A 23,123-nucleotide genomic window follows, 5' to 3' on the forward strand; every position below is an offset into this window, starting at 1 on the left:
GTAGATCAGCAGGTAGTAGGCCTGGCTCAGCTCCCTTGCCTTAACAGAAACATGACAAAATTGTTTCTCCACAAGTTTTGCACTGCGTTGGAGATCAAAAGCGCTAACCCACAAAGTGCTAATTAGTCACATGCAATTGAGGCTGAGGCACCCACAGCTGTGGGCCCTGGAGCAGGCTGTCCGGCAGCTTGGGCCCTCCACAGACACCCCCCCCCCCGCAGAAAAGTTTTCAGCAGGGCAGCAATCCAAGCGGCACCTTTCTGTAGTGGAACAAAGCAATCAGACGCCTCTGATTACCGAGAAGTGGGTGTGAGCCGGTATCAAATCCACCTGTGCCCAATCAGGGCAGGCCCCCTATTGAGCATGTGCAAGACCAGGGGGCCAATAAAAGGTGAAACTCACAGCCACAGACTAGCTCACTCTCAAGCACTGTATTACCTTTATTGCGCCACTAGCGCTCATCGCCTCCAAGGTGAGGCTCTCTGTGGAGTCTCGAACCCGGGGCTTTCCGCATTGCAGTACTGGGTCTTAACCAGCTGCACCACAAGAGCCTCACCTTGGAGGCGATGAGCGCTAGTGGCGCAATAAAGGTAATACAGTGCTCGGGAGTGAGCTAGTCTGTGGCTGTGAGTTTCACCTTTTATTGGCCCCCTGGTCTTGCACATGCTCAATAGGGGGCCTGCCCTGATTGGGCACAGGTGGATTTGATACCGGCTCACACCCACTTCTCGGTAATCAGAGGCGTCTGATTGCTTTGTTCCACTACACCTTTCTGAGCAAGTACCGGAACAACACTGAGGAGAAAGATCCACCATACAGCTTTCTGCAGCTCTTAGGAGCCTTTCTGCAAGGTAACAGTGGCAAAGCTCCTTATCCTCAGAGGTACACCCAGCCCTGAATCCTCTGATGGGAACAGACCTCTCAAGGTACATTATTATTGTTATTGTTACTATTAAGTAGCCACACAGGTGGATAGACACCCCCTCTTGTCATGGCTGTATAACATACCCCTTAGGCCACCCTCCCTTTGTGACATGCTTCCTGCCCTGCTGCTGCAGCTTGGGGTGAGGGCCCCAGAGGCTGGAGGGCAGAGGAGGTGCTGTCCGCCTCTGGTACTGGCTTGCCAGCTTTCAGAGGTCCATGGGATCATGCTGATATTCCCCTGTAGTTGACTCCTGCTGACAGCCCATAGCTGAGCCCCCTCCTGCCCCTGGGGCAGCCCTGGCCTTGCAGAGGGACTGATCCAGCCCCTCCCTGCTGCAGAAAGGCCGTGGCCATCTTCTCTGAGGGGAATTTCAGGTGACGCTGTGCCTTGTCTGTGGTGTAGTGTCACACCTGCTATCTCTCTGGCCTATCCTCCGCTTCCTGAGCATTAGAGAACATGGGACATTTTGCTGGGCCCTCTGGACCATAGATGTGGAAGACTGTTAAGCTCCTCTCAGCCTAATGCCTTTGTGTGCCAGGTGTCTGGAGCAGTAATGCAGATTTTGTAGACTCAATCAGGCTCAAAAACCTACTGTTTTTTCAGAAGACTGCATGTATGTTACTGAGGTCACTTTCTGAAGACAATGAACTCCCTGAAAAGTTCCTGTGACCCTGTACCTGCCTGCAAAATCTGATTCGTGATGTTCCAGGTGAGAAGGGTATGGCTGGAGTTTGGGTGCCCGGTATAAGGGCACATTTCTTATTCTACAGCTTTTGCCATCAAGTAGGCAAATTTAGCATGGAATTCAATTGACTACACTTAAATAAATTTACAATCTTAAATTGACATATTTACTTTAACACCTTTTAGCATATATGGCCACAACTATGAAAATTTTAAAGTGATAGGTAACTTGACTACATAAATTAATTTAACACATAAAGTAATTTATATTCTCAAGTGATTTCATAAAAAAATTGCTGTGGGTGGATTACTGAGCTATATAGTGCTATTGTCTTATGTCAGAATTATGTTATGGTGACTCAATATTATTTGAAGTGGAAAACAGGTGGTAAAAACTTAAATACGAATCCTGAATTGTATTTTCAGGTAAAGTAATAGTTCTCAGTGGATTGAGGAATATTTGGAATTATTAGGGTAAAAAAAAGGAAATATACAAAACCTTATGCTTCCTTGGGTAATATAATACCATATATATTATAAATTATATAAAATATTGTTATAATTTATAAATTATATAAAATTATATAAATATTTTACTTTCACTTATTATACCATACTTAGGGTTTTACATTCTCCAGTACAGTATCTACAGCTTCTAGTCAAAATCTGCAAGTCTACAGAAGATTATTTAGGCTGAATCATGATTGCCTTACTTGCATGAGTAGATTTATAGCAATAATAGGGTTTTATGGCTCACTGTTGAGTAAGGCAAGCAGGACTTGCTGTCTAATTTAAACATCTTTTAAGCATAAGGTGCCAAATTCTAATGTTTGGAAGCATATGGGATCAAGGATGGTTACTAATTTTAATCTGAGAGCCATCCTCTGTTCTGCTGTACTTTTTTAATAATATGTATGTATGACCTAAACTTGGCCAGATTATGTACTATTTTGTATCTTATGCAGAGTGAAATCAGAATGGCAATGTTTTGTCTGTTTATACTTCAGACACACCACGTGAGAGGACATAGGAATGGATAACTGATTCCTGATAGTAAAAATTATTTTCCTTATTAAACACATGAAAAATGTTCTGTGAAATGGAGCCATACATTTTTGCTCCTCCTCACAGCAGATATTAAAGCACAAGCTTAGTACCAGATAAACTAAAGAAACTTATTTTTACACACTGTCATCATATAACTATATGAGGAATAACCAATTAGGAAGTGCGTTATTGAAAATAAGTTCTGAAGATAGAAATTTATAAAATAAATATCTTCAGATGTATTTATTTGAAAGGTTAATTTAAGTATCTGGGGAAGTCGAAACCAAAGTGAGGTTTATGCGACACTCCAAAGGACATGCCAAGGTTCAGCCTTGGTGATTTTTTCCTCTACATCCTAATTTTGAAATTTTGTCTGAAATGTGAACATGAAATATAGCCATATGGTATGGATTAAGATGGATTTAATTGAATTTTCATGTTCATTTGGACTGAAAAATATCGGAATACAAAAGAAAAAAAGGAGAAATAAAGCTTTTACCTGTTATGTTTAATACAGGAAGAGTAACAATTTAATATATGTGGGTATGGCACAGAACAGTGCATGCAATTTTAAACCTGATCACTTGTTGGTTTTTTTCCCCCTCCAAATAGCAATATTAGTTTTAGACCTAATTTTGCTATATCCCTATACAGAAGGTAAATGGTATCTAAAAGACATTCCATTTCATTGGCCTCATTCAGATGGAAAGCAGTATTTAGTGTAAATAAAACTGGATCATTTGGGCCTCTAATATTTTTACCATGCTTTTGAATATATACAGCTGATTATATTAAGGTATGCTTAAAAAGACTGTAATTGCTATGAAAAACTGCAATAATTACTCTCTTAGTACATCACAGAATACTGATTGACTTTCTACCATACCTTCACTTGCATGGCGGTCCCTAAAAATGTTCTTGGGATGAACACTAAAGCCTTCAATGTCATGTACTGAAGATGCTCTCCGTATACTACAGATGCTTTCCTTTGATCTGGAATGGGTTAGTGGGTTGCTTGTCTGTACCATGTCAGGGTAAAGTCTGTCCCATTGCTGCTTAGGTGATGAATGGTCGAGAGGTCCTGATATATTAACCAACGGTGAACATTGACTGGGTTGGATCAGTGCTTTTGTATCATCCACTTCTGAAGGACTACAGCTTTCTTTTGTAGGTGATTTAAAGTGCTTCATAGCCACTGAGTCATCACTGTGCTTAGATGAGTCGATTATCACTGCATCAGGGTCTTCCTGTGGTAAGGACTGCTTTCTGTATGTTAAAAGCCTCAGTCCAGGTAACCGGAACCCAAAAAGTCTGCCTACATGTAAAAACATACAAAAGAAGAAAATATGAAGTGTTAGTTTCATATCATGAAAATCTTTTTCTGCATACAGAGCGCATAATAATTGCTCTAATTGCTATAGTTGGAACTATTGGTGATAAATTACAATACTTAGAATAGAATGTGTAAATATGGAAATAATATATATCTGTAAATTTGTTGCAGTCATGGTGTTAAAGGATTTCATACTTCAGTTAGCTTCAAGATAGGGATACTTCAGTGAGCTCAGAATAGGGATAGCAGCATTCTGTTTTAAAAGATTTGAGGTTTTCTGTTCTGATAGTCCCTTCTAAATTTAAAAATCTATAAATCTCTATATTAGAACACATCAAACTATTTTGCTTGGTAGCTGTTATCCTGAAATAGGTAGTTTTGGATTCTGTTGTTCGTGGACCTCTGTGATTAAAAGCATACTGCTGTTTTATTGATTTATTACCTACAAATAAAGTGGGAAGATACCCGTACTAATCCTTCCGGACTGAAAAATAAGTTGTGTGTCAGTTTTGCTGCAATCCTTTCCAATACTGACATCTTATGATTAGACAAAACACCTATTTTGAACAAGTTTAAAACGAAAAAAAAAAAGGACACGCAGGAAGAAAAAACAGCAACACACCTCTCAAGCCTCAGCTGCATCTATGTAATGCAATTATGTGTTGTATATTTGCATATGTGTTGGCTTACCTGGGCTTTGCATATGAATGTATACGAACGGCAGAATAGGCTAATCTGGGTAAGTGGAAAACTAACAACTGTGCAAGGGTAAGTAATACTGAGAGGAAGTGTAAAATATGGCACAATAATAATGAAAAATAAAAAAATACAGGGGAAGAACAGAACAACTCACAGATGGAGGCACAGGGACTCCTGATGTGCAGAAAACATAGTAAACAGTTTAGAAAAAGAATTATATATAAAAAAAAACCAACCTAAAATAATTGAAATCACTTAAATCATTAGATGCTATTACCTAAACAGTCTGACTTTGCTACATCGGTGCTTTCCACAGTGAATTAATAGAAAAATGATTTCTTGGAGCTCTCAAAATTTCTTTTATTCCCTTTTACTGGTAGAGGAAATGCTGTTTGGGATGAGATTTCATTCTTTTCAGTCAGTTTTAAGTGCCAGCGGTTGTAACTAGCTAACATTCATCAATATTTAGCACTGAAATTTATCATCCCATACTGAAATGTTTTGAAATAGACTTTTATTGATACCCATGCTGAACAGTAAGTGCAGAGCAACTGATGGCACAGCTTAATCATTTAATATTTAAAATTAATGTCCTATCTATTTAGTATTTAATTTCTTTAGGATTCTAAATAAATGAAAGAGAAGGGTCCTTTGCTCTTCCCAAAGTCAACACCAGTCCATCTAGTACAGTGGATGGACTGTACTAGATGGACCTTGGATATTTTCCAAGAGTGGATGATATGGAGAAAGATTTTAAGTACTACTACATTGTGTATTTTTCCCAGTAAATTTACTTAGTTTCTGGCTATCTGCAGTTCAGAAGGTCTGTGACCCAGAAATTGTGTTCAACTACAAGCTGAATGGTGTACTTTTCTTCCATGAATTTGTGTCAGTGCTTTTAAAACTTATACTTTGCTTATACTTTGATCTGCAAAGCAACCCATAGGAAACAGTTCCATAATTTTATCATACCTTTGTGGAAAAGTACGTCCTCTTGACTGCTATAAACCTGTTGCCTTGGGGAGGGTGCTAGTTCTTTTTATATAAAAAATAGCTAACAATTGCTCCCTCTTTATAGGCTGAATGTTTATAGCTTTTCATACATTTGTTATGTTTGTCCTTGTATATCTCTTTTCTAAGCTGAAGAATGCTTGTGTAACTGCATTGTGTACCTGTGATCATCCTGCTCACTCTTCTCAGTTCCTTTTCATCTCTAATGTAATAATTTTTGGCAGTGGCCTGAACTACTCCCAGGATAATGCAGTAGATACAACAGCTTTTTGGTTTGATCTTATAACTCATATGAGTTATCTTCCTAGCCTGTGCTAATTTAAGATACTTTCATAACATCTGAGAGATTTCATTCTTGATTGGTAACAGATTAAAGTCTCTATTATTATGTCTGTAAAAAAAATTAATTTACTGTTCTATCACTCAGCCACTCAGTATCACAGGATATATCTGTAGTTCTCATATCGCATTCTAAAAAAAGTTTGTGATGTGCAAAAAATCTGACCCCACTGTTTCAACCTTTTTTTTTTTCCAAGGAATTGAAAATGTAGTAAATAAATAACTTGTATCTCATTATTTAGAAACTTAGACATTTATTTCCCCTCTTTTTCCTACTTTGAAATATAAATCCATGCGACAATCATCCTTTTTCCTTGATATTTTCTGAAAAAGATTATTGAATTCCTAATATTTGGTATTGAATCTATTACTCTAATGCATAACAGTATAAAAATGTCTATTACATAAAACCAGAGTCATGCATGTTTTAAACAGCAGCTAGAGGTGACAGTTTTCAGTCTGCACAGTGATATTCAGCAGAGTGCACCATGGGAACATGTGTATTTCTTCTAACTTACTACAGTGTATTTGAACAAATTCCTTGCAGTTGAAATCAGTGAAGTACATAACATTAATTTCATTATTTTTAAATACACATAGAATTGAGTTGTAAAGCATATTATTAATAAATTTTGAAAATGTATTGTATCAAACATGAAACAAATGCTATAATTATTTTTTTCATGAATTACAGTGAACTTAGAAACACCATTCATAAGGTTTTCTGGCATAGATACTGTTAAAGGTTTTTTTTTTTGCTGGCACTCTATTATAGTCATGTTCATGGTGGTGCAGATGGTCTTTTCTGCTTCACCAAGTTAATATGACCATGTTATACTACATTACTGATTTAGCTGTCTAGCTGTAGTTCAGCTGGAAGTAATACTCAGTGAGAATTTTACTTCCTTCTAAGGCTCTTGGAGCTGCAATAGAAATATTAATAGTTTGTTTTTTTATATAAACAGTAATAAATGGTCTCAAAGTTAAAATCCCTATTTCCTGCTTTTTAATTTGAATATTCTTTAGAGAAGGAGCATTTTTATTCTTCACTCTATAGATAATGAGCTGCATGATGTGTTGGACATTCAGCTCTCCTGCAGTAGTGCATCTAGAGCTATCAAGAAGCTCATTCAGACTTTGTCTAGGTTACATTACACTTGCTCAGCTCAGTGATAATACTGAGGCAAAACTCATGGCTCTAGGCCCACTATCCAAGTATAGACTAGAAAGGTCAGTGGAAACGTTCCTGGCATACAGTTCATGGGGTAGAATTAATTTGAAAGTGGACAACCCCTGCTTTGTGTAGGTATGATGTCAGAGCAGATTTATCTTGGCTTACAATACCAAAATGTTTTAGCAATGCGAGTAGCTCTTTGCTATAAATATACAAATAAAGTTACATTAAATCCTTATGTTTTATTGAAACTAAAGATTAAATTGCCAAATTCTTCTGAGTTGAGATTTGTGTAATTGTGGTTTGCTAAGAGCAATTGAGGAAAGCAGTTGAGTCTGAGTCACAATTCCAGGTTTACATTCCACCTCCTCTTTTCAAACCTTGCTTCACTGAATAAGTAATTTGCAAATGAGTTAATCTGTTGGTTGCATTTATTCTTTGTGCCAACTCAGCTAACCCCTGGAGTTTCTAAATAGTAGAACTCAATTCAAAAATATAGAAAGGACACTTCTAAACTGTTCACAGGTGTAGTTATCTCCAAAGTTCCAAATTAAAATAATTCTTTTCTTTCCTTCTGAAAGTCTTTTTCAATTCTGTCTGATATTTTGGGAAATCAAAGGAAAAGATACTTAGAATTCACAAAATAAAATATTTTGGTTAATATTCTTGTAAAAGAAGTGTAGGGAAAAAACCAGTCTTGATAAGAAAAATTAATAGGTTTACTTTCCCATAAGAATTGAATTCTTAAGTGTTAATATTAATGGAAAATTTGAATTCTTAATTACGCCCACAAAGATCAACCCGTTCTAAATGCAGAGATATTACAACACAGGTAAGGTACATTGATTATTACAGCCTGTCCTCCAGAGCAAGGATTAATGCAAAAATACCTTTGTTTTGAAACTTCCGTAAACAATGGGTAAAATTACTTTCAAGTAATGCAAGTCAGCTCGTCAGTGAGAGATAACTCTTATAACTGAATGCCTACTGTTAAGGAATTTTCAGGATTTAGATTATCAGAAGTATAGACACTGGCAATTACTGAGTTGCTGCTCAAATGCTTGGAAATACTATCTAACAGCTCATGTAACAGACTGAAAGAAGCAATTGTTTTGAGAAATGGAATTCCTAAACATTGACAGTCTAAAATAGCAGCGAATACTTGGATGTGCTCTATGCAAACTCTGAGGCATGTGATTCTGCATTATTTTTTGTCTGGGCTCAGCAGGCCTTGAGAGAGAGAATTACAGCAAGAGCCAGTTATGAGGTTTTTTTCAGTTCTTTTCCCCAAAATTCAGAGAAGTATACATAAGTGGATTATTTTCTTGTTCTGCACATTAAATAATCTTATTTTCTTTTCAGGCAGGAAAAGGAAGGCATATCCAATTATTAACTTTAGAAGCTTAAATTTGTGCTTCTCAGATATTGCATACACACATTTTTTTTCGTTTTCCATCCTCTAGTATAGTCTACTTTAAATTTTAATGGAATCCAAAAGAAGAACTGAAGTGACAAAATTAAAGTTGCATCAGTATTAGTAACAGCATTTTTCTTAATGTTCCCTTTAGAGTGAGCAAGTTTTTTTGTCTCTGTTCTGGTGATGGCACATTTTTGTCTTTAGGCCATACTTCTAAAAAGTCGTATTGAGAATGTCTAAGAGGATAATCGAGTTCCATTTCCTCCTGTCTACACACAGACCTCTGAGGTGGCCTGTCAAAACATGAAAGGAAGGGAATAAAGTCTCTTGCTATATGTAGGGCTATGATGTGTGTGGTTGACCAGTGGAATTTAGTCTGAACAATGTTCTCAAGGTCTCTCAAAAGACAGATCAACTTGTACATTTACCTCCCTGTTTTTCTTCCAATTCTTCCAAATTGTGATGTAATTTTACTGGATCTTGCTATGTTAATATCTTAGGAGTTACAGTGTTTTTGTGTAAAAACATTTTTTAAAAGAGACTTTTTTCCTACTTCCTGCATTTTTGTTTCTTTGACATAATTAAAAGCAGAAAGAATAAAAAATCAAATAACTACAACTAAGCAAAATAGGAAGGATCACAACAAATATATGCAAAGAATTAGTGAACTAGCACAATATTTTGCTGTCCTGCTGACAACATGGTGGGGTTATTTGGTAACTGGAAAAAGAATTAATTCTATCTATTGAATCAAATTATCAAGAAATTCTCAACCTTTCTTCCTCTTCCTTGCCAGACTTCATAGATTAAAAAAATACTGCTTTTCTCTGAGACAGGAAGTCTGAAAAAGTTTGCTTTATGCTTTAATGCTGGCTTTTTATATCTTGCTACCAAATTCTGCAATGTCTTTTGTCTCATACATTGATTGAATTTTTTTAGTGCTCTGCATACAAGAACATTTGGTGATAATAAGATGAAAAGTTATGACTACATTTGAGTTTTATGTCATATAATTATACTAAATTAAATAGTTTAGCTGTTATATCTATAGTTTTGCAGAAATAAGTATTCAGAGTGGGAACAAGAGCCATATTTTGACTTGCACTCTTCTAGAATTATGTAAAATGTAATGAGACCTTGAAATAAAATAATGAGAACAAAGCAATAAAAGGACTGTAGTAGATAGAATTTTAGAAGACAGATTTACCTGAAGAAGAGCCACTTGAAAGGTTGTTACCATCTGAAATACAATTAAACTAGATTTACAAAAAGCTTTAATTTAAAAAAAAAAACAAACCACCAAGCAGATTCAAAAAATAAACAGACTATTAGGAAAAGAAGTTAGAATATCAATTTTCCACACATTTTAGAAGCAAATCCAGGCAGTTTGAATTAAAATACAATATATGTAATCTGCACAAGAATTGTTCTGAAAGTACATTGCCTTTTATTTTGAAAATTTAAGAACTATTCCATTAAGGAGTACTTTGATAATTATAAGCTTGTTGCATAGATCAAGATGTTTTCAATTACCAGGTTGGCTAATGTTTCAGACAGAAAACTAAAGTAGAAGTATCCAGACTAGCATGTTATTTCTCATGAAATTGAACCTCTTCTAATTTTTTACTGTTCATTTCTTCGATAGGAAATGCTAATTTTGTTTGAAAGAAACATACTGAAAATTTGAAAAATTCATAATCTTCGGAGCATGAACAGATTTTATTCACTGAAACCTGTTCAGAGTATGACCTAAGATAAGTTATCTATGTCTGACAGAGCTCATACATGTCCTGTCTTCGTGAGGAAACTCCTCCAATTATGTTTTTGCCAGTCACTTTCAAGCCTTTGAAATGCCCATCTTGCCTGTGTGCCTTGTTCCTTACTATAGTAAAAGAACAATGATAGGATTACATGCCTGAGAAATCAGGTACAAAAGTTGTAACCTCCTTGATTTTTATCTGTTGTTTTATTTTATTTCCTTATGTTAAAGTAACGTCTATTCCATGTTGAATAATATAAATTACAAAGGATATTCCTTATGACCGATGTCCATCTGAAAAATAGATTTGAGAAAAATCCATTTAAATATTTTTTCTGCTATCTGATTGAGTCCTCTTCTAAGCTTGAGGCATGCTGGTAGTTTTGATTTCCCCTCTTCAAGGTTAAAATCTGTAGTTCAATTTATCAAGTACACAAATGTGTTAAGTTTTCAGTGCTACCTTTTATTTTGAATAAGAGACATGTGTCTCTTTCTTCTATCACAAAATGATGCAAAACTCACTGCCTTTATACTTTCCTGAGGGTATATATAATAATGTGGGGTGGCTTTGCAAAATCATTATCCCAGCCTTTAAGTTATCTCACAGAACCCTCTTGTTTTAAATGTCCTGAAAAAAATGAATAGATAACAGACCTGGTAAAAATGAAGAAAAATATAGGATGGGATGTAATCTCCAGGATCTAGTTCAAGCCAGGACTCCTTTTCATATTAATTCATTTAATTTCTCCTGTTTACTATGTATTTATTTAAATAAAAAAAGAAAAATTTGCATTCTTCATTGCCAGAGTATTGTCACCTTGTGTTGCCTTTCCTGCCCAGTGTGCAGAAGCCACCTCCACTGACAGATACTGAAAGCTGTGTCACTGCCTCTTTTTGGTTTGAAACCTCCTTAAGCAGCGATTACCTTTTTTTTTTAATTGAATGTTTGTACAAGATGTAGCGCAGTAACTCTGTGATCCTAGCTGGGAGAGGCAGTAATGCAAACAGCTAATTACAGTGGCTTGAATCCAGGGAGGCTTCCTTTCTAATCTGAGCCCCAACAGTAGCCATATGAGGAAACAGAAATATAGCTGCTCCACTTGTATTCCTTTGTCTGTAAAAGGAGACCAATAGAATTTGTTTATCTTAATGGCTGTTCTGCTAATTAGGCAGTTCAGTATTTGTGGAGAACTGAAGCTGAAATTACCAGAGGTCCTTTTGCCTTTTACTGGTGATTGCTGTTTGGCTATAGTCCTTAGCTAAGAATTCAACACTTCTCAGTTCACCTAAAATTCACTGAAATTTACCTTGGAGACAAATACACATATTGACACTGGGGTTGTCAGAGCTGAGCTGCTGGTTGGCTAGAATAGAAACCTTTGTCCTCTGAACGCAATTTTGCTTGACTAGCCCTCGCTTATGATGAATTTGCTCCCAGTGGTGCGGCTAAAAATAAGACCCTGGACAAATTTTACATCACGTTTTGGACGATGTCAGGGGTTGCTATTGCTTATACGTGCTGCATCCCATGTGGCAAACTCAGATGCATCAAACAGTATAAAATATTTCAATACAACATTGTTGTTCAGATATGTTTGGAAAACAAAACAAAACAACTTGTCTCTCACTAAGCTGCTATGCTTACTTGTATAGCACAGAGGAAAACAAATACCATATTTTGAGTTAAGTCTTTGACTTAAAGGAAAGGCCTGATTTTAATGTCAGTTGTGCTTATTTTATTTGTAAATTCAGTGGATGCAGTGATCTCAACTTCTGAGTTGTAACTCCATTGGAAGGATCATAATATACCTAGTCTTGGTGAAGTGTAAGCACTTTGCCTGAGAGGTTTTCTGATTGTGGTTTTATCTGTTTTAGTAATATTATCAGCCTGGTCATTTTGTTTGAACCTAATAAAAAAAGTATGCATTTATTGGATGCATAACAGATCCTCTCTTTTGGAGGAAGGAACTGAAGTAATTATTTCAGAGTGTCTTTAATGGGTTTATAGAGCCGAAGTGATAAAATGGTAAGACAATCCTCAAATATTCCTCCTTGGCAGAATGCAATTATATGCTTAATCAAATAATTTCAGGAGCTTTCTCCCATGAGGTAATTAGCATGTGTTTGGGAACCAGTATTAGCTTATAGGTTAGTACCTCTAGCTAGATGCTTTGAAGTTAAATGAATAAACTTATAATAAAGTTATCTCATCTGACTTCAGCTATTTCAGCCTACATAAGAATAACCTTTAGACAGGGTTGAAGTATATGTTAGAAAAAGCACTTACAGGCCAGTAAAGATGCAGCATGCTCCATGTGGGGCCAAACATGAAGACAACTCAGAAGCAGAGTTCTAAGAGGTTTTCTCATCTTGCATGTGTGTGTACATTACAATCCCACAGATGGTCTTTGAGTAGAAAAATTACAGCTACATTCTACATATCAAAGTATCCTCAAATCTATGACTTTCCATCAGTGCGAAATGTCTTGTGATTTTCTGTGTTCAATCTGTGTCAGGATAGGTTTTTCATATTTTGCAGTCACAAACTTTACAGATGAAGTATTTGACAACTTCGAAGAACAGAAACAGGTGCCAGAAGCAAATATTAATTTATGCCACTGCTTATATAAATTTTTGAAAATTTCCTCATCAAGTTAGTGGAGTGGATGAGCATGCTGGAATGGAATATTTAACAGATTTGGGAATAAAATTGGCCACTTACATTCTCTTTTCTCAGCAGATGATTTAAAGGCCATATTTATATACAGAAGTTAAACTATCTTAACAGTTTATACGAAAGAGCCTAATGAAGTATGTAAAGCATACTCTGCAGGAATTATTATCTCATTTTGGTTTAAAACTGTTAAGTAGTTATATTTAAATGATAATTTAGTAGTGTTCACAGAGATTTTTAGCTGAACTCCCATCTCTTCTTAAGCAGTTCCTTATAGAAAATCTACAGAAAGCTCTCTGGTATTTTTTTCTTTTTTCAGTGAGTCTAACAGGAAGGAGTTCTCTGTCTAAAAGTGTCTTGCTAAATCTAGTATGAGTAAAATCTATTTTTAGGGCTTATGTAGATCAAAATATTTGATCTTAACACTTTAATATCCTAAACAAATCAATTTTTATCAAAATAGCCAGTATAAATCTCTTCAAGCATTTCATAGATAGATTGAGGTGGGATGAATTTATTAAGTTATTTATTTATCCTTTGGTATAGGAGTTAATTTCTGGTATTATAAAATATTTACATTCTCTAACAAAAGGCAACACAAAAAAAAAACCCCAAACTTTTAAAAAAAGATGAATTATGGATTAATAAAATTCTCTATTCTGGAAATGAGATAAAATGTAGGAAAAATGACAGGATGATGAATGGACATCTATTCCAAAAACCAGTTTCTGTAAGTTTCACTACAACTGCTCATTGTATGAAAACTGGAGAAGAAATTTCATCACCTGAGTGAATATAAAGTTGGGACAGCTATAGTATTAAATAAATTTGGTGAAAAGTTTAAACACAAAGATATGACAATTGTTTTGGGATATTTATTTTTACCCCAAGAAGAAAACAGTTGTATAAGAATAAAAACTTAATTTGTTTTACTAGTGAAATGACGTATATTTAAAAATAGAATTGTAGAAAAACACAGGTGTAATGAAATGGAAAAAAGTGAAAAATCAGTTATCTGTCATTTAGTAGTTCACTACAGTTTTAGTGTATGTTAGAATTTTACAAAACTGAGCTATTTCATTATACAGACACCAGTCAGAGTGCCATAGAGAACTAATGATAAACTCTTGAATGGAAGAATAAAGATATCAAAAGGCTCAGCTGAAAGGATTTTTACACTGCTATTGTGAAGTCAGTAACTTGACTATTCACATTACTGCATATTCAGCTTTTTGAACATCAGAAAGAATTCTATTTATACTCATATGTGGTCATCAAACTAATGGCAACATTCTGTATTTTTAAAAAATAATCTGTTATTATCATAATCTGCCAAGCCCAATGCTGAATCAGAACCTAGCTGTGTAATCAACCCCAATAGCACATAACAAAAGACAGGATCCCTTTCTCAAAGAGCCTGCAAATATTATTTAATATATGTGTTAGTATTAAGCTGCTAAGTGTTTAATTTTTTGCCTATGCCTTCAGAAAAAGGAAAGGTTTTTCAAAGTTAAACTTGATATATGTAATGTCAACTCTAAATAAATCTATTAGTGGAAGAATGATAGTAGGGAAAAGTTGTCTTATTTTATGTACAACTATAGTATTTTTGTTTCCTATTCACTTTTAGTTCTGCTCTCCTGCAACCTGACTCAGTTATTTTTATTTGCTGTCATGTTGAAAAGACATTCTAATATGAGAAAACTCAATCTAAGAAGTTCTGCAAAGAAATCTCTCATGACCTCTCATGTATTTCTGGCTAGTAAATGTTAATACAATCTGAAATCTTTTGTCTTTTGTCATTAGCTGTTGCTTATCTTGGTTGTTAGAGATGTATAGCACTTGTTATATGTCTGGTTCCCTCTGTTTTCATTCTCTAAATTGGTTGCTAGATTTGAAGGGACTTTTTTTCCTTTTTTTTTTTTTTTTTTTTTCTCCTGAACCAGTTAATATCTATTACCATTCATTTTTTTACAACAGCAATGAAAACAGATTACCTACTTTACTTGCTGATTTATGTTATAAATAGAGTAAAATGGAGAAAACCTAACTTGCAGAGAATCTTCTGTTTGCCTTTCTTATGGTGACAGCATGGATTTAAAAAGATGTTTTTACTGGTGAACACTCCCCCGTTTTTATGACTTCTTTTGCATCTTATTGATCAATATCTGCTTTTTCTAAGTTTCAGGGCTTTTGTTTGTTTAAATTCAAATCTACCATTGGACTGTACAGTTATTTCTAGATGTTTTGCACTGGTTGGCCTCTTTCATGAGAATTTTCTCTGCCAAGAGGAATTTTTGGCTACATAGCATATTTTGTATCACCATTCTTCCCATTCTGCCCACATAACAGTCTGCTCTGAAACCACAAGCAATTAGGCAGGAGTAAGAGCAACCATGTGCCGTTCTAGTTTCTCCCAGTTTCTGGCATCTGGATGAACTGACTAACAAGAAAATTGTTCAAGACACATTTCTTTGCTTCTTTTTTCACCTTGATCTTTATTTTGTGCTGAGCTTGGAGCCTCAACTACTTATTTTAAAGATCTCTCAGTGAGGAAACCCCCATCTATGTCAGGTGTAAATACTGTAAAACAAGAGAATGATGTTTTGACTGAGTGCTTTTTTTGTGGATGACCTCTTTAGAGGATTTTCACTTTAAAATATGGCATGTGACAACACTCAAAAATGTAAAGTGATGTATTGCAGATAGCAGAACAAAAAATTCTTTTCCAGGACATGAAGCTGCCCCTCCCCAACCCCACAACCTTTTCTTTTTTTTTTTTTTTTTTTTTCCAATTGATCTTTTACCTTCTATTTTGTTGATGAAACCACATTAAGCATGGACCAGCTCAACAATTTTATTTATATTATAAACCTGTTTTTTAAAACCAGGAAATAGTGTTGAAAAGTCACAAAACATGGCATCCTGAAACAGAAATAGAGTATGAGTGGGGTTTACTTGATATAATTTTTATAATTTTATTTTTTGATGCAGTTTTTTTTTTCTGATACCCCTTAATGGGATTTTTATCATAACATTACTAGAAAAAGAAAAATATTTTCTTGGTTTCTCAGTAAGAATGAAAAATACTATTGTATTGGCTATTTAAACAACTAACCACAAGAATAAGAAAAGAAAGTATAAAAGCACAATATTTTAAACTTGTATTTTAAAGAATATTTACAATACTTATTTATAATACATATTTAAGTATGTATTATAAAGAATCTCTTTAAAAAAAGATGTGCTATTTGGTGGACAATAATTATTTGCAGACTGCTAGTTTCCAGTAATCGGAATTTTCCTTTCCATAATGTTATATCTACACTTTGGCCCATCCGTAGTGATTCAGTCAGAGTTCTTTTTCCATGCTTAATGAAACTAGTATTTTTTAGTATTCCAATTAGTTAAATTTCAGTTTATTAAAAGTGTGAATAATTTGGCAATATTATGGAGGGACTTCTTATTTATATCTTTTCCAGTACATTTTTCAATTTATCAGATCTTTGAGTGAGATACTACGTATTTCATCCAGAAGATGAAATGTAGACAGTCTAGATTATCACAAATAGTAAAGGCTGGTTTCATCAGAAGCAACCTAATAATGCTGTTACATCCACACCTACAGGTCCTTTCCTTAGAATCTTCTCAACACACCCAGCATTAAAAATAGGAGAGTGTGCCATCACTTCAGGTAACACACAGTGCTTTCCATCAGGGAAGTTCTCCCGGTGCTTCTTGCAGTGAGAATAGTGCCAGGCTTTGTATCCTATCTATAAAAAGCTGAAGTGTTGATTTAACAATCAGAAAACTTAGGTTGCAGGTCGCTTTATCATACTAGTGGTAAAGATAATTACACTGTGAAAAGGTATTCTCCAACTGTTGCTGAACCAGTCAGGGGAAAGTGTGAACACTCACTATTAGAGTGTGCTGTGATTTACTAAGAGCTTCTACATATCAGGATGTGTTCTGGGAAATCTTGTAGTAAAAGCAGATTACGTGAGTGCAGATGCAAAGCAGAAGGATCATGTGCTCTTGCTGCACAGAGTGAAGGTCAACAAAACAGCACATGTGCTGCAGACAGTGGGACAGAAAGCCACCCAGTCTAGCTCTATGGCAGGTGGACTTACGTTTTGTGGATAGTTTTCTGATTTTGGTAATACTTACACTCCAGAGTGGGATGAAAACAAAAGCATTTCCTGTATATCAAAAAGAACCCCACATCCTTCAAACCAGTCTAAACACTGAAATTTGGTAAAATCACATGGGGTTTTATTTTTAAACTTTTTTGAAACATTTTTTTTTTGCGTTTTCTAGTCTAATTTAATCAAACCTTCTGCCAACTGTCTCTTATTAAGAAGGAAAATAGAAATATTCAATTTTGAATTGGGATAGGTTAAATATTTTGGCTGTATTATAAAGCTTTTTTTGCAGTTTTTGTTCATAATGGATATGTGTCAAGAGTAATGCACTGTTGTAAAATATTTATATGTCCTGGCAGCACTCACAGGGTCCATGCTGTCAGTACTACATAAGATCTCACAGACTATCTTACCAACTTTATAACAGGTTTGCTTCACTTAACTTACTGTTTTGAATGCTATGAATGAATCAAACAATGGGGATTGCATAATTTCTTTATTATTATTGCCCAGGTTAATTACTCTCCCAGCTAAAAGCAGAGGTAAGCAAGGAGTTTTCAATGAATAACTTACGATTTACAAGTTTGGATGGCAATACTGGCTTGCACTTCTCGGGAGATGCCACATTCTCTTCATCTGTTACATACTCAAAGTTAATAATAAACATCATTGCTACTCCCTCTTGATTTTTCACCGGAATTATGTGGGTGTTGCAAATGAAGGTAGATCCTGTAGATGGAGAAAAAAAGGCAAGAAATACATAAATTAAAGGAAACTTCATTTTTTTCCACTCTGGAAATTGGTTACACCAAAAGATAATGAAGAATATTTCTTTAAATTTAATGATTGAACATTACTCACACTATTCTCTAAAGATTAATATTTTCATAAAAGCAAATGCATCTTTCCCCTTCCAAAAGATCTCTCCTTTAAAAAGTCAGTTTTACTTTGTTTTTTATTCATTGGAAGTACCTATAAAGACAGACTTGTGATGTGGAGACAGTACCAAAAGTAGCAATGCAGTGTTCCAACCACAACACTAGCAAAGAAAGCAGAACTCTATTCTTCTAAATGTCAAACATTCTTCAAGCTTTTGGTTCTGTTACAACAGGATGAATCATGCATTAAATATTTATGGGTGTAAATATATCACCATTCTTATTTTAGCTCTCAGTCTTTTGGGGGTTGTAGAATGTTAAGGTTTGTGGGAAAAAATTACATTTGTTATCATATGGGTTTTTATATTCTATCACAAAAAAAAACTTCTAAACTGTGATAAAAAATTTCAATGATCTTCAAAAGCTTTTGATTTAACTGAGATATGCAATTTGAAGTACGAATTTAAAAGTATCTTAATTTTCATATATATTGAGCACACCCAGCTTATGCTGAAACGAACAGAAGGTGCAATTTCTCAGCACCTCTGATTCTCAGTGTTCTTGTTCAAATGCCTAATTACAGATTTAAACAATTCTTTGTGTTAATTTTTTCAGTATAAGTCTTAAGACATTTCACCCAACAAGGTCATTAGTTTGATTTATTCCTTCTGTTAACCTAGCAGAACACAAAAAATACTGATTCAAAAAATACTGTGTTCACTGTAAGCAACACAATAATGAGATAAAAGCTTAATGCAAATACAGCTGGGAGATGGTGTCTTTCTGTAATGACTAGGGACTGCTTTAAAGCACATAATCTGCAATTTATTGATTCAAATGCAGTAATCACTGAAACCTGACAGGCTGTGCAATTTGACAAAATCTAAAATTTGTTTGTTTGTTTGTTTTAATTTTTTTTTTGCTATTGAGGAGAGAGACAGTGAAGATTTACAATGTTATACCTAAGATCAGATTCTTGGTCCTCATATTTAATGGAGAACTTGCTGTAATGTGGTATATATGACAGTTTGAGCTATGTATGAAATCAACATGCTGCTGAAATCAACATTCAAGTTTTGCAGCTGTACCTTCAATCCATTTAATAAAACAGTTATGCTGTGGTACTTGCCTCAGTTGCCATGGTTACAAGCTCAATGACTTTAGTAAACAGAAAATAAGCAATTTAAGAGTGTTCCATTAAAGCTAAAAATAGAAGTGCTGCAGGCCAAGCATTGCAACATAGACTGGTTAAACAGAGGGTATGAAGAGAATTTAGAAATCTTTGTGGTTCTAGCTACTAATAAAAATACATATGGAGTTTAAACAGTCAAAATGATATTATTTATTTTCTTGGAAGCAAATACTTCCTATTTCATGAAATAGACTGTGTTTTGATATACAGATTCATAGGTTTAGGCAGATATCCCCGAATTAGACACCTTTAACATAGAGGACTGGAAGTGGGGCTATGTTGAGGCATGCATGGCTTTAAAAAACACCAAGTGAAGTGGATCAAATGTTTATCAGTTTTCGAAAACAAGGATGATGAAGGGCCTCAGACGTCTTTAAAAACTTTCCTGCTTTTGAAGGCTTGGCTGTTTCAGCTTTTGACATGCTTCCCACAGTGCTAAGTAATGACACTATCTGCCGCTTATGTAGAACATTCTGCCCTTAAACAATTACAAACCTCATTTGAACTGAGCTAGGGATTCAGATCTCTGGGGAGATGCAAAGCCTGTTTAACAGTGCACAGCTTAAGAATGTGGCAAAAAGAGCACAAGGTCACAAGGTTAAAAATTTAAGCTCTATGTAGAAAAATTTTAGGAACAAAAATGGGGAAAGACTCATATCTGGTATTATTCAGCATAGTTCTTTGAATGTCACCAGAAGGCTAAGGAGTCCAGTTCTCTAGGCCAAAGTTTTATGGGTTTTTTAAGAGGCAAAGAATATCTAATTTGTGAGAATATCTGGAACTGGAATTCTGCTACTAAACCAAAAGACAATGCCCGCTGCAGTCACTGTTTATGGTTTTTCATTAATACAGAAATTTTTATCTGCCATACAACTACCAATATCTATCTCTGTTGAAGTGGCAATAATAAAATACACAATTACAAGGAAGAGTATCACTAGTATGACTGAAAAATAAGTTATGTACAAAGAAAGAATACTAGCAAATTTAAAAGATAAGCTTTTAGTTGATGAAATTAAAGAAATATTAAGAAGTAACTTGTTTATAGATGTTCTTATTCACTATTTGGGCTCTGGCACTCCACTGCTCTTCATTGCACTCAGCATCTTTTCCTTGTTTTGTCTCTATACTGAGTATTTCAACAGTAAGAAGTGCTTTTCATGAGCAATAAAAATTGTAATCATGTGTCTGGGATTTGCCTTTCTCATCTCACAGCACAAACTTAGAACATATTATTAGCAGAGTTTACACCTTGAATTTTAATTTAAATATTAGACAATAGATTATAGTAGAAATACAACTAAATATGTTTCACATTAATTTGTTACTGAGATTATAGTTTTCATTTTCTTAGTAATGAGGTAAAGTATATGTTGTTTTCATAGGTTCATTTTTCACTCTGCCATAATCTTATCAGTGTTTACTAAGTAGAAACATAATATGCCCCTGTTAAGTTGACTTCCATAAGTACAAAGAACATCATGTAGTAAAACATAACCAATGGCACTTAGTTATCTTGTATTCATATTTACAGCCTTATTTGTCCTTTCATCGTAGCATAGCTCACATGGATCACCCAGTGTTAAAAATAACTTCTTTGGGTAAAGAGAGGTAATCTGAGGGAGGATTAATGTGAAGGTTCAGAAAACTTCTTGACTTTATCCATCATTCATGGAATCTTTTTCTTTGGGATTTGAAGCTTTCTACCTTTCTACCAGATCCTTAGCTCCTGAAATCCAATGTTTTCTTTCTTCCTCATGCAAAATCTCTCTCTCCCTATTCCAGACTGGGGAAAGTCTTGGAATAGTGATTACTCTTTTCATTCAGGTCCAGTTCAATACTTGTCCAGCCAGAAAGTAAAGGGAAATTGTTGAAATTAAATGTACATTCTGATCTTGGGGAAGAAAATACCATATTGTTTTGTGTGGGCATTTAGGAAGGCTGAGGCTTTGGGGTTTGTCCACCATGCCCAGCATGGCAAATACAAGGAGTAAAAGCTGGTAATTCAAGTCTTGTTCTCTGGGCCAGACTGCTGCTTATAATCTATTTTGATGCCAGATTCTGGCAGATAAAGGACAAGGTCATGCTTCTACACAGACCAGTGTGGTAGGGTCACAGGAACTGAGCAGTGGATGAATTAGATGGAAGGCAATGTTGGCAGGCAGGTACAGAATCTTGTGAAGTAAGGCTGACTCTTGCACACTGCTGATAAGGCCTTTGCATTCTTGAAATGTCCTAAAGATAAGCAGAATACTTCTACATGAAGAAGCTTCACATGTTATCATCTGGAATTGTGACCTGGGGCTCCATATCTAGTTGCAGCCAAACTTTAAACAAAGAAATGGAAGCAAGCCAAAATTTTTTTTTTTATATTTTGTCAAGATTTTGGCAACAAGTTAAATCCCTGTTTTAACAAGCAAGAGCTCTCATCAAATTGTGAATGGTGCAGAAGAATGGTAGCTGAAAATGACTGGTTTTAATTTACTAATGAGACCAGTAAAGCAAAGCAACTTGTATCCTTTAAGGGTCAGAAACAATGAAAAGCAAACTGGAAGAAAAAGAGTACCCAGTGAATATTTGCTCTGCCTTCTGTGATTTCTGTGTCTTATCACTGAAGAAAGTCCTTTTATGCCTCCAATCCAGAAACCTATTTGCCTCCTCTTTGAGGTCTACTCTAAACAAACAGGGTACATAGTTGAGCTTTTGTTGGCAATTACAGGCAACTGCACACACATATATATATTCAATATACAGAATGTATATTGAATATTCAATCAAAAGCCAGTTTGTCAAATATAGAGGGATGATGAGTATTGTGATGTGGAGACTCATCATGACCAATCAAGGACTGAAAATATATTAGTTTTTGGTTTCATTCAAGCACAAGCCAGGAATAATGCAGCATGTCTCCACGAATATTGTTTTTAATGGACTTACTGGAAAGGTTTGTTTTCATTCTCAAATCATATTAAGAACTCTATTCCTGTAGCATTAAGTTGAAAATACTCATGTGAAAATCCTACAGAATTTCACATGATGTTAGGTTAAAGGGATCTAAATGCCATTGCAAGCCCATTACTGTGTATTTACTAATAGAATTTCACAATTTACTCTGCTTGTTTGTATAATAAAAAGAGCATAAGAGTGACCAAATCTTCATTGAGAAAATTGCCCACTCTTTAGTGATGTAGAATCAGATCACTGGAGGCAGCAACCAAATCGCTTCTTGCTCATTTTAGTAACAACCCCATAAAATAAATATTTCTGTTTGTTTTTACCTACAGCTCTTTGCACCTTCGCACTTCATGTCATTTTTTCTGATCTTTGACAAAATTTCAATAGGGTCTTTACTGTGCAAGACCCTTTACTGTGCAAAGTTTTGTCTCTAAAGGACAAAATCACCCTCGGATGTTACTTCACTCCCTGTCCCCCATTTCTTATGTAACTGCACACATAAAGAATAGGAGGAAACTTGATGCTAAGACTAAAGATGATACTATTTGAATCCATGAAAGCAATATATCCTAGAAAATTAATAAAGAAACTAAGGGTAACACAAAGAGATTCTTGATCACATTTTCATAATTGACTTAGTATACAACAGCTCCACATTATTAAGAAGTCTAATATATTTCCATGTAAAAGGAAATGGGTAATGGGTTGCACAATTCTCTTTATCTTTTACTTGTATCTTCTGAGCTATGCCTTAATGTCACCATTTTCCAAATTCCATCTGACTGAAAATGAGCTACCTTGTGTGAAAAAAATGGGGAATTCACAAGCTTCCCATTGAACATGCTGCAGATGGAGGACTGGCTATTTTAAAAAATTCATTGCAGAGAACAACTG

The 23,123-nt window shown here is 35.0% G+C and overlaps 1 protein-coding gene across 1 annotated transcript in view; it reads right to left on the minus strand.

The window, feature by feature from the left end:
- KCNH7 (potassium voltage-gated channel subfamily H member 7) overlaps positions 1-23,123 on the minus strand; it is a 204,848-nt gene that overhangs the window by 63,647 nt on the left and 118,078 nt on the right. The window contains exons 3-4 of the mRNA XM_008495595.2: positions 17,774-17,933; positions 3,543-3,967 (exon numbers count right to left, since the gene is read on the minus strand). Of these exons, the coding sequence (XP_008493817.2) occupies positions 3,543-3,967; positions 17,774-17,933 (585 nt within the window). The remainder of the gene's footprint in view (positions 1-3,542; positions 3,968-17,773; positions 17,934-23,123) is intronic.

Source organism: Calypte anna, chromosome 7 (assembly GCF_003957555.1).
Source record: "Calypte anna isolate BGI_N300 chromosome 7, bCalAnn1_v1.p, whole genome shotgun sequence".
In the NCBI taxonomy this organism is placed as follows: Eukaryota; Metazoa; Chordata; class Aves; order Apodiformes; family Trochilidae; genus Calypte; species Calypte anna.